At 49.2% G+C, this 14,221-nt stretch overlaps 1 protein-coding gene across 13 annotated transcripts in view; it reads left to right on the forward strand.

Moving 5' to 3' along the window:
• The window catches only part of PTPRT (protein tyrosine phosphatase receptor type T), a 1,064,037-nt gene that overhangs the window by 1,023,072 nt on the left and 26,744 nt on the right, over positions 1-14,221 (forward strand). For all 13 annotated transcript variants that reach the window (XM_032350627.1, XM_032350634.1, XM_032350629.1 and 10 more), the window contains 2 exons: positions 261-434; positions 4,281-4,412. In XM_032350627.1, the coding sequence (XP_032206518.1) occupies positions 261-434; positions 4,281-4,412 (306 nt within the window). The remainder of the gene's footprint in view (positions 1-260; positions 435-4,280; positions 4,413-14,221) is intronic.

A 14,221-nucleotide genomic window follows, 5' to 3' on the forward strand; every position in this document is an offset into this window, starting at 1 on the left:
GCCTGTGTCTGCTCTGCGCATGGGCATGCTGCCTCTGTAGCCTTGGCATCGGGGTGTCATACAGTCCCGATAGGGAGATGGCAGCACGTCACATGGGAGAGGAACAAGCCCTGGGGTGGGGGCGGGATGGTGGGGCGACTGGAAGGCCAAGCTTGGAGGATGGAGATAGGATGGGGTAGGCTGAGTTTGAACTTCACCATTTGCTCTATTTGAGGCACATGGCTGAGCAGTGCCTACCTGTCTGTCTTTGTGCCCTACAGACCCTCAACATCGTGACCCCCCGAGTCCGGCCCGAGGACTGCAGCATCGGGCTCCTGCCTCGGAATCACGATAAGAACCGGAGCATGGATGTCTTGCCTCTGGACCGCTGCCTGCCCTTCCTTATCTCGGTGGACGGAGAGCCCAGCAACTACGTCAATGCCGCACTGATGGACGTAAGCTGAGCCCTGGCTGGCACTCACTGGGAAGTTCCTTCTAGGCGGAGATGGCTGGAGCCCAGGGCACCGACTCCCCTCACCCCCCACCCCCCGGCAGCCTCTCCTTGCTCCTGATCTTCTGGCCCTAAGACCTTTGCTTCCCCGAAGGCTCTGGTCCGAACCTATAGACAAGCTGTGTTCTGGACTCTTTGCTCCCATATAAGCCTGGGAAGAATGCACCAAAAGCATAAAGTGTGTGTCCATGACATCACAGTGCAGGCCTGCCTGGTCCCCTCTCCTGCTGCCTAGAGAGCTGACTCTCAGCCCTCCGTTCAGTTCAGCAAACATTCTCTATGCCAGGCCTTGGCCTGAGCCCTGGGAATACAGGACGGTACAGACATAGGTTCTGCCCTCGAGGGGCTCCTAGGCAGGTTCCCAGATAACTCCTGTGCAGAGGCAAGATTGAGACTAACAGGTTACTGGACAAGTGATGGGATGTGGCAGAGGGGGCACAGAAGGGGACAGGACGTGTTCCTGACTGTCCCATCAGGGGCACTGTCTCCTGTTTTTTCAGCATCAAGTCCAAGAAGGGCACTCCCACCCTGACCCTCCCTCCCTGACCTGGTTGAGGAGTCATGACCCTAATGAGGAGGTCACGTCCTTGCCCCAGTGGGTCCTTGGTCCTGACTCGCAGGCTTCCCCACTGGTCCTACATCTCCTTTCAGTGGTCATCCCTCCACCTTCTGGAGGTAGAGATGTTTGCGGCAGGAAGGAGCCATGGATCATCTGGTCTCATCCTTGTACTTTTCAGCAAAGGAAACTGAGGCCAGAAGGAGGAAGAGACTTGCTCAAGGTCACTGGGAAAGCTAGAGCCAGAACCCAGAACTCACACTCTAGAACATTCCGTGGGCCTTCCCCACAGTTTGTGCAATCCAGGAAGACACAGACGTCTTGCCTCCCGAGGCTCCAGATCAAGAATATCATTGCCTGATTGGAGAGAAGCCCTTCCAGGTCCCCCTCCCTACCCATGTCCAAGGTCACAACCATGCAGCCCACATGGACTTCCCGTCTCCCTCAGAGCAGGCAAGAATATAGAGTGTTTTCTCTTGGGGTCAAAGCCAACTATCTCTCTGACCTCTGATCCTCCTGAAACTCTCCCCAAGGGCCCTCAGTGTTGGAGGCAGGGCAGTGACAGGAGCTTAGTGCCTATCAGCTCTGTCGGGTCCTGCCCTGGCCTCTGCCCATGGGGGGTGCCCAGCTCCTCCATGGACACCCTTCTATGGGTCCAGAAGCAGGGAGCTTTGTCCTGGTCAGATCAAATAGCTGGAGGTGGAGGGGAGACCTCTGGCTTTAGCTTAGGGCCCTCCAAGATCAATGTGTGCATGTATGCGTATGTGTGCGTGTGCGTGTGCGTGTGCGTGTGTGTATGGCAAGAGTTGGAGCCTGGGGGTGTAATCACACTTCCAAGTTCCTCATTGCTTTTTCTCCCACTTGTCCCAATTCCCTCTCCTTGACTTCCTCATCTGTGCAAGGATCAAACATGCTTCTGGCCTCTACTTAGTAGGTTAGATGCTGCCTGGAGCCAGATGCCTTCTGCCAAGCTCTGATGCTGATTGTGTTCTCTTTGTCCACGGGGCATTTCTCCTGTGAGCCATCACCAGGCCTTTGCCTTTCTTACAAAAAAAAAAAAAAAAGTCCTTATCTGTATTCCAGTTCAGTCTGTGCATTATCTGGTAACCATAGCAGCTTTTCTCCTAGCAGAAAAATATGAAGTCCTCTGGGTTAATTTTTAATGTTTCCCCTGGTAAAAGATGATGTTATCCATGAAATGGATTGCCGGCTGATCCCCGAAACCCGGCAGGAGCGCGGATCTCGAGCATATTTTCAGATAAGGCTTTGTCAGGCATGCTGGCCTAATAGAGCATTTATCACAGAGACAAGGAAAAAGGAAAGAGAACTAACATTCCCTCAGTATTGGGCACCATGTCAGAGCCTGGACTTATCCTGACTCATTCTGTATTTGGGTGTTATTGTCCCCACTTTCTGGGTCAAATATTGAGGCCCAGAGTATTTGCATGACTGTCTCCAGGTTGACTGGCTCAGAAAGGGTGAAGCCTGGGTTCTATCTTTTGACTCTTAAAATCTAGATTCTTTTCCATTTCTAGAAATGGCTCAAAGACCTGCTTTCTGCCTCTAGAGTTTGGCTTTTGGGGAAACTAAATATTGCCCGCCCAGGCCACCTTTATCCTTGGATCATCCCATTGGTCAGAAGACCCTTGGAAGGGGTGCCGGGTGGCTCAGTAGGTTAAGCCTCTGCCTTCCACTGGGATCATGATCTCAGGGTGCTGGGATCGAGCCCCGCATCGGGCTCTCTGCTCAGCAGGGAGCCTGCTTCCCTCTCTCTCTCTGCCTGCCTCTCTGCCTACTTGTGATCTCTGTCTGTCAAGTAAATAAATAAAATCTTAAAAAAAAAAAAAAGACCCTTGGAAGACAGGACCCTAGTATCTGTAAGCCTGCATTTTTTTTTTTTATTTTTATTTTTTGCCACCGGGGCATCAAGAAATCATTTATGTAATATGGGTGGCAGAGTGTTTTGCCCGGGTCTTCCCCTCGTTTGGATGGGCCTACCTGTCCGTCTTCCCTCCCCATCTTCCTGCTGACTCGCTGCTCGGCCGAAAATAGCTGTGTCTGCCACAGGGACTGTCTCTCAAGAAAGCTTGTTAAGAAGATAAGCTGTGGACAGTCTCTGGTTTCACAGGCCACTAAAGGAGAAGCCCTCCAATCTTTCCAAACACCTTCTTACAAGATACTGTAGTAAAGAGGGCCCAGTCAAAGCTTCCCACGTAGCCCAGACTCTCACAGGCTGTTTTCTGTGGGCCTATTTCCCCATCTGTAACATGGAACTGAGTGGTTCATTTGTTTGCTGGACCTGTATTGGGGGGGGGTCTCAGATGCCAGCCCCAGCACCAGTGCCAAGGATAAAGAATCATGTCAGGGATGTTTCTGTCCTGCCAGTGGGCTCATAGCTCATTCACGTGTACCAGTCTTTTCCCAAACACAAATCTCATTCACTCTGCGTGACAACTATCCCCAAAATGGGACTTGTGATTCCCATTTTCCAGATGGTGGACCTCTTAGAAAGGTCTAATAACTTGCCAGGGCTTAGTACCAAAAAAGAGCTGTACAAATAAATGATGGATGGATGGATGGATGGATGGTTGGATGGATGGGTGGTTGGTTGGATGCATGATAACCTACAAGTCAGAAAGCTGGATTTGAACCCCAGTTCTGTCTCATGCTAAAACCCGAGCCTTCCACTGCCCATTGTCTCACAACACACCATGTCCATCTTCTGACAGGCCAGCTCCACCCTCATTCTGACCCTGGGGCAGGAGTGAGCCTCCTGCAATACAGGAGGCTGTCTGTCTTGGGCTGAGCCACCCCCTCCTCCAGCATTGTGGGCACAGAAACACAGATATTGCCAATGTCCCAGGAGGTGCTTTGGGCAGCAAAGCAGCAAATCTGCTTCCAGAATCTTTCATTTCATATTGTAATAATGATTATTTGCTGAGCTCCAAAACATAAATAATTTATTTGGATAATCCCCAGCCGAGTGACACTTTCCTAATGAAATGTCTTAGTTTAGAGGAGAATGAGTTCGTTATGAGAAGGCCCCCTTGGCCACTGGGGGCACCCAGAGATGCCAGAACTAGTAGGTGCCTTAGGCAATCTGTTTGGCAGGCTCGGCGGGGGGTGGGGGTGGGGGTTGGGGGGGGTGGCTCTGGCTGCCATCCAAGCCTCCTCACCATCAGAACATCTCTGCTGGGTGTGTCTTTTATGAAGCCTATGTCATTCCTTTGTCAGAGCCACAAGCAGCCTGCTGCCTTCGTGGTCACCCAGCACCCTCTCCCCAACACCGTGGCAGACTTCTGGAGGCTGGTGTTCGACTACAACTGCTCCTCCGTGGTGATGCTGAATGAGATGGACACCGCCCAGGTAGGAGGGCTGCGGCTGCCGCCCAGGTGTTCAGGCGCGTTTGGGCAGCCTTGCCCGAGGGTTGGAGGGAGAGCCTGAGAGTCAGCGCATGCCGCCTCCGCCCGACCGAGCAGCCTGTGGACAGGTCTGCCTGGCTTCGAGCACCAAACCAGCCTGTCCTGCTGCCAGCAGAGGCCGGTGGTCTCATGCTCCGCCACCTCCCACTCTGCATCCTCTCATTTCCAGCAATGACTCCCTAGTTGGGGGCTTTGCCCAGCCCTCTTCCCCAGTCTGGGGCCAGATTCTGTTGCTCCATCTGCCAGGCACTGATCAGGGTCTTGCTTCAAATCCCACTGAGCACACCAAGCCCAGAGGCTCCCAGAGCCTCCCCAGCTCCGAGCACCTCCAACCTGCAGAAGAGCCTGAGGCCTGGCCACACCCAGCCAGCCAGGCAGCCTAACCCCTGGGAGATGCAGCCCACACTGATAGAGTTGGAGCTCAGACCTTGGACCCTTGGCCCATGAGCCACCGTGAGGACTCTGGTGTCATCACACAGGGCTCTTGTGTCCAGACAGACTTCATGCCTTAGCCCCCCGGGGTCTGACGGCTCTAAGCGTCACATGCCTACAGCATGTTCCAGTGCTCGGGACACGTCATGGGAAAGCTTCTGGAGCCCACGCCCCTCCACAGCAGGGCAGGCAGTCCTAGGCCTTTCAGGTGTTTGAAAAGTGGCATCTTGAAAGAAACTCAGGGCACCTCAGCACACTCCTGCGTGCGTGCCGGCCTTGTGTGGGAATGAAATACAGTGGGTCTGAGCTGTGGTCTCGGCCCTGCGGGGGCTCCCAGCCTTGCTACAGAGACGGATGAGCAAATTGTCCCGAGCTCGTGTGGCAGCGCCGTAATAGAGGTCAGCCGCGAAGTGCTGTGCTGGCCGGGAACAGGGAGCAATTAATTCTGCCCAGAGGGTGACGGAAGACTTCAAAAAGAAGGTGACTTTGGCCTTGAAGAAGGCAGCAGAGGTTTGGGGGTGTGAGGCTGAGGGAGATGGGAAAAAGCCCTCTCTGAGCAGAGGGAATGGGGGTGGGTGGGGCAAAGGCAAGGGGGTGTGACTGTGTATGGCCTGTTTGCACAACAGCTGGGGTCGCAGTGGGGCTGGGGTCTGTTGGGAGCGGACGAGGGAGGTGAGGCTAGAGAGTGCGACAGGGCGCAGCGGGGGCTGCGACAGAGTTGGGCCTTGGCTTGCCGGGATGCTTGCTTTGTTAGCACCAGAACCCTTTCCTTGACTAAAACGCTCATGCGGGCGGGCGCAGTGAAGGCAACAGCTCTCACCTAGCGTTGCTTCTGCTGAAGCCGCCGGGGTGGGGGTTGGGTCCCTCCGGACTGGTCTTCTGGCTCCCGAACACCCACCCCCACCCCCCACCACCGCCAGTGCTTCTTGGAGAGTCAGGACTCTGGGTGCCTTTGTGAAGCCCCGGGCTTCCCAGGAGCACTGTGAGACAGCACTTGCTGTCCAGCGGAGAGAGATATAGCTCTTGGAAGCCCAGGTATGGCTAAGTTCTCCTTAGAAAGCTGCATCTGGGGACCCACGAAGAGGAGAAGCTGGAGGGAAACCTGCCAGCCAGGAGATGGTAGAGGAGGATATTGCAAATGCCCCGAAAAGCGAGGTGGGGGTCTGAACTGAGGGGGTGGCTGGGCGGGCCGGACGGCAGGGCTGGGATGGGGGAGCTGGGCTTCCAGATCCAAGTCCATGGGTCTGGAGAGCAGTGGATGCAGGAGGTGAAGGAGACGTCGCAGACGGTGGCAGGGGCCCAGGTCTGGGCAGTGGGCCTCTGTGCGGAGGCGAAAGGAGGCCCCTGGTCAGTGGCGGGTGGGGAGCGGGGCGGGCATGGGGAGGAGCAGAGTATGGGAGGGGCCTTGAGTGCGGGGGGCGGGGGGGATGTGCTGGGAGAGACATGCTCATTCTTAGGCCGTATTTGTGGCGTATCTGTGTCCCACTGGGAGCTCTTCTAGGTGTTTAGAGCATGTCCTGGGTTAAGACAGAACAAGCGAAACAGGAGACTGTCAACTCTGCTGCAACTTCTGTTCTCAAGTGGAGGAGACAGTGAAGAACAAACACCCTATATGTGCTTAATTATATGTTAGAAGGTCATGAGTATATGGGGAAAAAAATACGAGGGCAGGGTAAGGAAGATTGGACGGTGGGTTTTGGAGTAAAATTGTGATAGAGGGATCAAGGCAGGCCCTATTGAGAAGGTCAGTTTGGAAGGTAGGGAGAGACTGAGCCGTGTGACCATCTCCAGGAAGAGCATCCCAGAGAGAAGGGACAAGCCACACCAACCCCTGATGGTGGGTTCATGCCTGGCACATCTGAGGAATGGCACAGAGGCTTCCGTGACTGGACCAGAGTGGGTGCCGCAGGGGACCCAGCAACGTGGCAGGGTTGCCGGGTCATGGAAGGCCTTGTGGGTCATGAGAAGGACTTGAGGTTTTAGTCTGAGAGAAAAAGGGAGCCACTGGCAGCTTTTGAGGAAAGGAGTGACCCACTTTGACTTTTTTTTTTTTTAAAAAACCTTCCCTCTGGCTACTGTGTTGAGAACAGACTGTTGGTACTGGAAGGGGAGAGTGTTTGCTAAGGGAGTGAGCAGAAGGGGCAGAGAGGAGGCGGTGACGAGGGATGGCCGCGTGAACCTGGGGGCAGCAGTGGAGTGGATTCTCGATATATCCGGAAGGGAGACCCGATTTATCCTGACAGACTGAATGGGGAGTGGGAGAGAGGAGAGGTGACTCCGAGATCTGGGGCTCAAACAGTAGATGACTAGAATTCAAGAGAGCCAGGACGTTAAATGGATTCCCATAAAACAAAGACGCCTGCGGAGTGCCCGACTCGGAAGCCATAGCCGTCCTATTCCTTTGCCTAAAAAAGGAAAACCGTGAACTCTGCTCCCTGAGCCCCTGAGTGAGGTGGGGCCCGTGAAGGCCTGTTTGCTGTCCGCCTTTTCCAGAATCCCTTTTTGTAAAACCAGAGCTCAGGCACGGAGGAGGCGTTTCAAAGAACCTCACTTTGGGATGTGTAGAGAAGCAGGGGTCAAGGTCATTGGCTCTGGCTCCCCCTTCCGGGGTGGGTCTTGGGTAAATGAAGATTTCTTATCCCCAGATGTTGATACAGCCTTCGAGAATTGATTTCCCTAAATGCAAAAACACCAGGCTCAGAAGAGCTGTGGGGTTGGCTGCCATATGTAGCCGGCAAGCATCCCCCAACATCGGCAGATGAATAGAGCACTTATGGATATAAATATCATCACCGAAACAGCTGGGTGCCTTGCGAAAATAAACAATGACACCGCGTGAGCCTCAGAAAAGCCGCCCTCGACACCTGGAAAGGCGGTTCTTTGAAGTGCTGTCAGCATCTGCCTGCCAGCGTGTCCCTGCCAAGACGGCCTTGGCTTCCTGGCCAGCCCAGCCACACAGATGGGTCTGCCCTAGGTCCTGGGCATCAGCAGAGGACCAGTGCCACATCCTGTGGTTGGACCAGGGCCGAGACCATCAGGGCTCATGTTGAGGGTTGTGGCAGGACTACCTGTAAGTCGCTGAAAAATAAGGTGGAGGAGAGGCTGAGACCTCTCCAAGTGCCTTCCTTTCTTGCCCGGTGGGCCAGTCGGCCTGCCTTCACTCAGAATCCTATACCGCATCATTCAGTCAGCCATCCCCGGCCACGGATACTCTCCCTTTCTCCACAGTGGCAGCAGGGGCTGAAGATAAAGACTCTGAAGGCATCTATATGTCTTCAACCTTAGAGACTTTTTTTTTAAGCTCTTTAGGACTTCAAGGCCTGTGATCAGATTAGTGGTGCAATGACCTAGAACCACAACATCCAGCAAATGGTACTGTGGTTTCCAGTGGGCACCTCAAAAAGAACCTTTCTGGTCACACCCAACAGTCCTGACTCAAGAGCCCTTCCATCCTTGTGGGCTCAGTGGGTAGACCAGAGCCCATGGCGAACAGACACCAAAAAGGAGCCCTCTTCATGGTCATGTCGCACCCGCCATATTGTTTAGCTAGCTCAGGAGACCCTCTGGACCAGCCTTGGGGTTGGGGGCGTGCAGTAGGCAGAATCATGTTCCCCCCCACACACCCCCAAAGCTGTCCACCTCCTTGTCTCTAAACTGGCCAACGTGTTGTCTTACAGAGTAGAAGAGACTTTGCAGATGTGGTAAAGTTAAAGACACTGAGATGTTTACATTGTCCTGAGTGGTCCAGGTGGACCCAATATCAGGATCCTAGTAAGAGGGATGCAGAAGACCAGAGTCCATGGTGATGGAAGCAGAGAGTGGAGTGGTACAGCCACAGGCCCAGGAATGCTGGCCGCCTCGCAAAACTGGAGAAGATGAGGAATGGCTTGTCCCCTGCAGACTCCAGAAAGGAACACAGCTCGGTTGACATTTTGATTTTAGCCCTTTAATACATTTCAGATTTCTGACCTCCAGATAATAAATTTGTGTGACATTAAGCCACCACATTTGTGATTTGTTGCATCAGCCACAGCAAACTAACACAGGCAATAAAACTGAAAACAGGAATTCAGGCCCAGAGGCATAGGGATCAGTGCCAGTGCGGGGTGTGAGACTGCAATCACGGGAACATCCAGAGTCAGTAGTGCTGGGCTGGAAAGTGGTTTGGGCTGGAGAAATCCATGTCTGAATCAAAGTCCATCAGGAGCCATGAGAGAGCAAGATGGGGAGAGCCAAGGACAAGGCAGATGTCCACCTCAACAACCACAGGACTCTTGCAGACCCAGAAGAAGACCTTTTAAAAGTCAAGGTGCCTGCTTTCTGAGTTGCATTCAATCCTTCAGTCATCACCATGCACTGATTGAGAACCTACAGTGTCCCAGGCACAGACCAGACATGGACAAAAGAGGCACAAAAACCCGCAGTCCCCATGAAGCAGACATGGTAGTGAAGTAATGTCTACCTGCCAGACTCCCTTTGACATCAAACAGGATGGAATCATCTTTAGCTGGAACCATCTCAGCCAAGAACCCCAAGTGGCAGGAAGAAGCTGACCAGGAAGCAGAAGGGAGGGAAGAGCCAATGTCCCAGCAGCATGTCACATCACCCCCGGGCTCTGTGGGCAGCTCTGGAAGAATCCAGCAGGAGAGGACCACCGCACATCACCCCACCAGCCTGGAATTGGGTTTAGGGTCAATGAGACCCAGTATCACTTTGGTTGTCTCCACACAGAAAGTGCTAGGTGTTTAGGATTCTTGGCTACCCCACTCATTGATTACACTGCCTACACCTGCAGCATCCCGGAGCTTCTGTGTTTCACTTGTCACTCATTCTTGAGAGGACACATTATTGTGCTTACATCTTTGAGATTTTATCAGCTCTATGTTCTCCAAACACCTTTGATATTTCCCTGGCCTTTCCTCCATAGACCTGCTATTTTAGAAGCTTTTGTTTTCTGAACTGTATTTAATTAATCATTTGTTCATTTTACTCATATATTTTTCCATGAATGTAACTACCCCAGTGAATTTCCAGTTGGCAGACAGAGCTAACACGAGATGGTCTCATTCCAGCCCAAAGCCAGAGCTTCAAGGTCCTCCACTCCAAGACAACATGATCTCCTTAGGCTTTCGAAGACTGTGGAGAGATCTCATTGGCTTCTCCTGCCAACTTTATGGGCTTCACTTTGGAAATGACTGATCTGCCTGAGGTCCATTTCCCCTCATTTTGCACATCAGGAAGATGAGGTCCAGGCGGGGAAAAGGATTTATCTAAAGCCCCATAACCCACCACTGACTTGGGCCCAAGGCCCTCTACCAGGAATTGTGAAGATTTGGGTCACCACTTAAACAATAGGATTTCCAGGGCCTCGGTGCCTGATAAATCCCTGACTGGTACCTGGATATATGGAGCAGGAAGGAATGTTCTTTGGTTTAAAACAAATAAGAGCTCTATAAAAACTGAGTCACCCAGTTCTGAGGCTCCCACCATGGAAAGTCAGAGAGTTCAGATGATGCTAGGCCAGGTAGAAAGGTGAGGGATGGTGAGACCAAGAACAGTGCGTTCCCATGGAGCTTCCAGAAGTGAGAAAGGCAAGCAAGCTCATCATGCTCCCAGGAGAAAAGCAGGGGAGATGTTTCAGGGATGTCTTTTCTTGTCATTATGCCTGCAAGACAAATAGCAAGCATCGATAACCCCATTTTATCTCAGCTTGTGAAAACACAGCCTAACCTGCGGGCAAACCCACAGAACACTCAAGTCTCTGTTTCCGCAATCCTCAAGTCTGACTTTGCAAGGGGCTGTGTTTCTGTGTCAGTGGGGGTAACGGTAGAATGAGTAGTCTGGGGCCGTGAAATCTGACTTCAAGTTCTAGCACTGCCACCGACTTGGTGCCTTAAGCCAGTTTCATGACTTGTCCCAAGTCTCACGTGATTATCTGTTAAATTCATATAACCCAGAAGTCAGCCAAGTTCACTCTGCCCTTGAAGATTTCATTGAAATGGGTTCTGCTTCCTCTTTCCCACCCTGTGGCCAAGTCCATTGTCCATTCCACAGATTTCTGGGAATTGCAAGGGAGTCCTGTTTGCATACACACTTCCCAGTTCCTGCTCAGGCCTTACTGGGGGCAAGGTGGGAATGGAATTCTAGCAATGCCCCCCTGTCCAAAGGTTGAACATTGCACATCCTCATTCTTAGCCCTCCCACCTTGCCTCCTCACCCCTGCCATGTGGCAGCACATCTCTCCCCTACACTCTGTTGCCCAAGCCACTTCCGACCTCTACCTCTCCTCCCGTACCTCCCTTAGTGATGCCACCTTCTACCCAAAATTGTGCCTTTCTTAAGCTTTTACAGTTGCACTCTCTTTTTTATTTTAATGTACTGTTACATATAGTGAACATACAGTATTGAATTAGTTTCATGTGTATTTATAATGTAGCAGTTCAGCAATACTGTAGGTCACTCAGTGCCCATCAGGCAGGTGCACTCCCAGTCCCCTTCACCTTTTACACCCAACCCCCATCCACCTCCCCTCTGGTAACCATCACTTTGTTCTGTATAGTTAAGGATCTGTTTTTTGGTTTGTCTCTTTTGTACTCCGTTGCTCCTTTGTTTTGTAACTTAAATTCCACATATGAATGAAATCATATGGTATTTGTCTTTCTCTGACTTATTTTGCTTAGCATTAAACTCTCTAGATCCATCCATGTTTTTGCAAATGGAAAGATTTCATTCTTTTTTATGGCTGACTAATATTCTGTATATATACTGCTTCTTTATCCATGCATCTGTGATGGACAGGTAGGCAGCTTCCATAATTTGACTAATATAACTAATGCTAGAATAAACATCAGGTGCATGTATCCCTTTGAATTATTTTATTTTGTATTCTTTGGGTAAATACCCAAGAGTGCAATTGCTGAATCATAGAGTAGTTCTACTTTCAACACTTTGAAGAAACCCCATACCGTTTTCCAGAGTGGCTGCACCGATTTGCATTCCCACCAGTCGTGCGTGAGGGTTCCTTTTCTCCACATCCTTGCCAGCACCTGTTATTTCTGATGTTTCTGGTTTTGGCCATTTTGACTGGTGTAAAGTGATATCTTGTTGGGTTTTTTATTTCATTTCCCTGATGATGAGTGATATAAAGCATCTTTTCGTGTGTCCATTAGCCATCTGAAAGTCTTCTTTGGAGAAAAGTCTGTTCATGTCTTCTGCCCATCTTTCATTGGATTATATGTTTTTGGTGTTGAGTTGCATAAGTTCTTAATATATTTTGGACACTAACCTTTTATCAGTCATGACTTTCAGTTGTTCTGACTGTTGGTTGCTTCCTTGCTGTATAGAAGCTCTTTATTTTGATGTAGTCCCAATGATTTATTTTTGCTTTTGTTTCCCATACATCAGGAGACATATGTAGAGAGATACTGTTGTGGTTGATGTCAGAGAAATTACTTCCTGTGTTCTCTTCCATGATTTTTATGGTTTCAGGTCTCACTTTCAGATCTTTGATCAAATTTGAAGTTAGTTTTTGTCTATGGTGTGAGAAAGGGGTCCAGTTTTGGTTTTTTTTGCGTGTTGTTGTCCAGTTTTCCTGATAGCATTTCTGAAAGGACTGCCTTTTTGCCATTGGATGTTCTTTCCTGCTTTGTTGAAGATTAATTGACCATATAACCATGGGCCTATTTCTGGATCTTCTATTCTGTTTCATTGATGTATGTGTCTGTTTTTGTACCACTACCATACTGTTTTGGTGACTATGGTTGTGTAATATAACCTGAAGTCTGGAGTTGTGATGCCTCTGGCTTTGCTTTGCTTTTTCAAGATCACTTTGGCTATTCAGGGTCTTTTGTGGTTCCATACAAACATTGGGATTACTTGTTCTATTTCTCTGAAAACTGCTATTGGTATTTTGATAGGGATTGCATTAAATGTGTACATTTCTTTGGGTACTATAGACATTTTAACAATATTTGTTTTTCCAGTCCATGATCACAGAATGTGTTTCCATTTCTTTGTGTCAATTTCTTTCATGAGTATTTTATAGTATATATATTTTCAGAGTACGTCTTCCACCTTTTTGGGTAGGTTCCTTTCTAGGCATCTTATTTTGGGTGCAATGGTAAATGTGATTGTTTCCTTAATTTGCCTTTCTGCTGCTTCATTGTTGGTGTATACAAATGCACTGGATTTCTGCCACTGATTTTGTATCCTGTGACTTTACTGAATTCATTTATCAGTTCTAATAGTCTTTTTAAATTCAATTAGCCAACACATAGCAGTACAGCATTAGTTCTAATAGTTCTTATGGCAAAGTCTTTTGGCTTTTCTTATATATAGGTTTATGTCACCTGCAAATAGTGAAATTTTTACTTCTTCCTTACCAATTTGGATGCCTTTTATTCATTTTTCTTGTCTGATTGTTGTAGCTAGGACTTCTAGTACTATGCTGAATAAAAGTAGTGAGGGTGGAGGGGGGGAAGTGGTCAGAGTGGACCTCCTTGTCTTGCTCCTGAACTTAGTGGATAAGCTCTCAGGTTTTTCCCATTTAAGATGATGTTAGCTATGGATTTTTCATATAAGGCCTTTAATATGCTGAGATATGTTCCCTCTAAATCTGCTTTGTTGTGGGCTTTTATCATGAATGGATATTGTACCTTATCAAATGTTTTTTTCTGCATCTATTTAAATAATCATATGGTTCTTATCTTCTTATTAATGTGATTTATCACACTGATTGATTTGCAGTATTAAACCACCCTTGCTTCCTGGGAATAAATCCCACCTGTTTTTTTTTTTTTTTTTTTTTTTTTAGTATATTGTTGAATTCAGTTTGCAAGGATTTTGTTGAGGATTTTTGCATCTATGTTAATCAGGGATATCAGCCTATAGCTCTCTTTTTTGTGGTGTCTTTGCTTTTGGTATCAGGGTAATGCTGGCCTCATAGAATGAATTTGGAAGTTTTCCTGCCTTTTCTACTTTTTGGAACAGTTTGAGAATAGGTATTAACTTTTCCTGAAATGCTTGGTACAATTCACTGTGAAAGCTTGTGGTCCTGGGCTTTTGTTTGTCGGGAGTTTTTGATTACTGATTCAATTTTCTGGCTGGTAATTGGTCTCTCAAATTTTCTGTTTGTTCCTGCTTCAGTTTTGGTAGTTTACAAGCCTCTAGGAATTTATCCATTTTTTTCCTACATTGTTCAATTTTTGGCATATAATTTTTCATAATTTTCTCTTACAGTCCTTTTTATTTCTGTGGTGTCAGTTGTTCTTTCTCATCTTTTGTTTCTAATTTTGTTTGAGTAATCTTTTTTTTCTTTTGATG

This window comes from Mustela erminea, chromosome 7 (genome assembly GCF_009829155.1).
Source record: "Mustela erminea isolate mMusErm1 chromosome 7, mMusErm1.Pri, whole genome shotgun sequence".
In the NCBI taxonomy this organism is placed as follows: domain Eukaryota; kingdom Metazoa; phylum Chordata; class Mammalia; order Carnivora; family Mustelidae; genus Mustela; species Mustela erminea.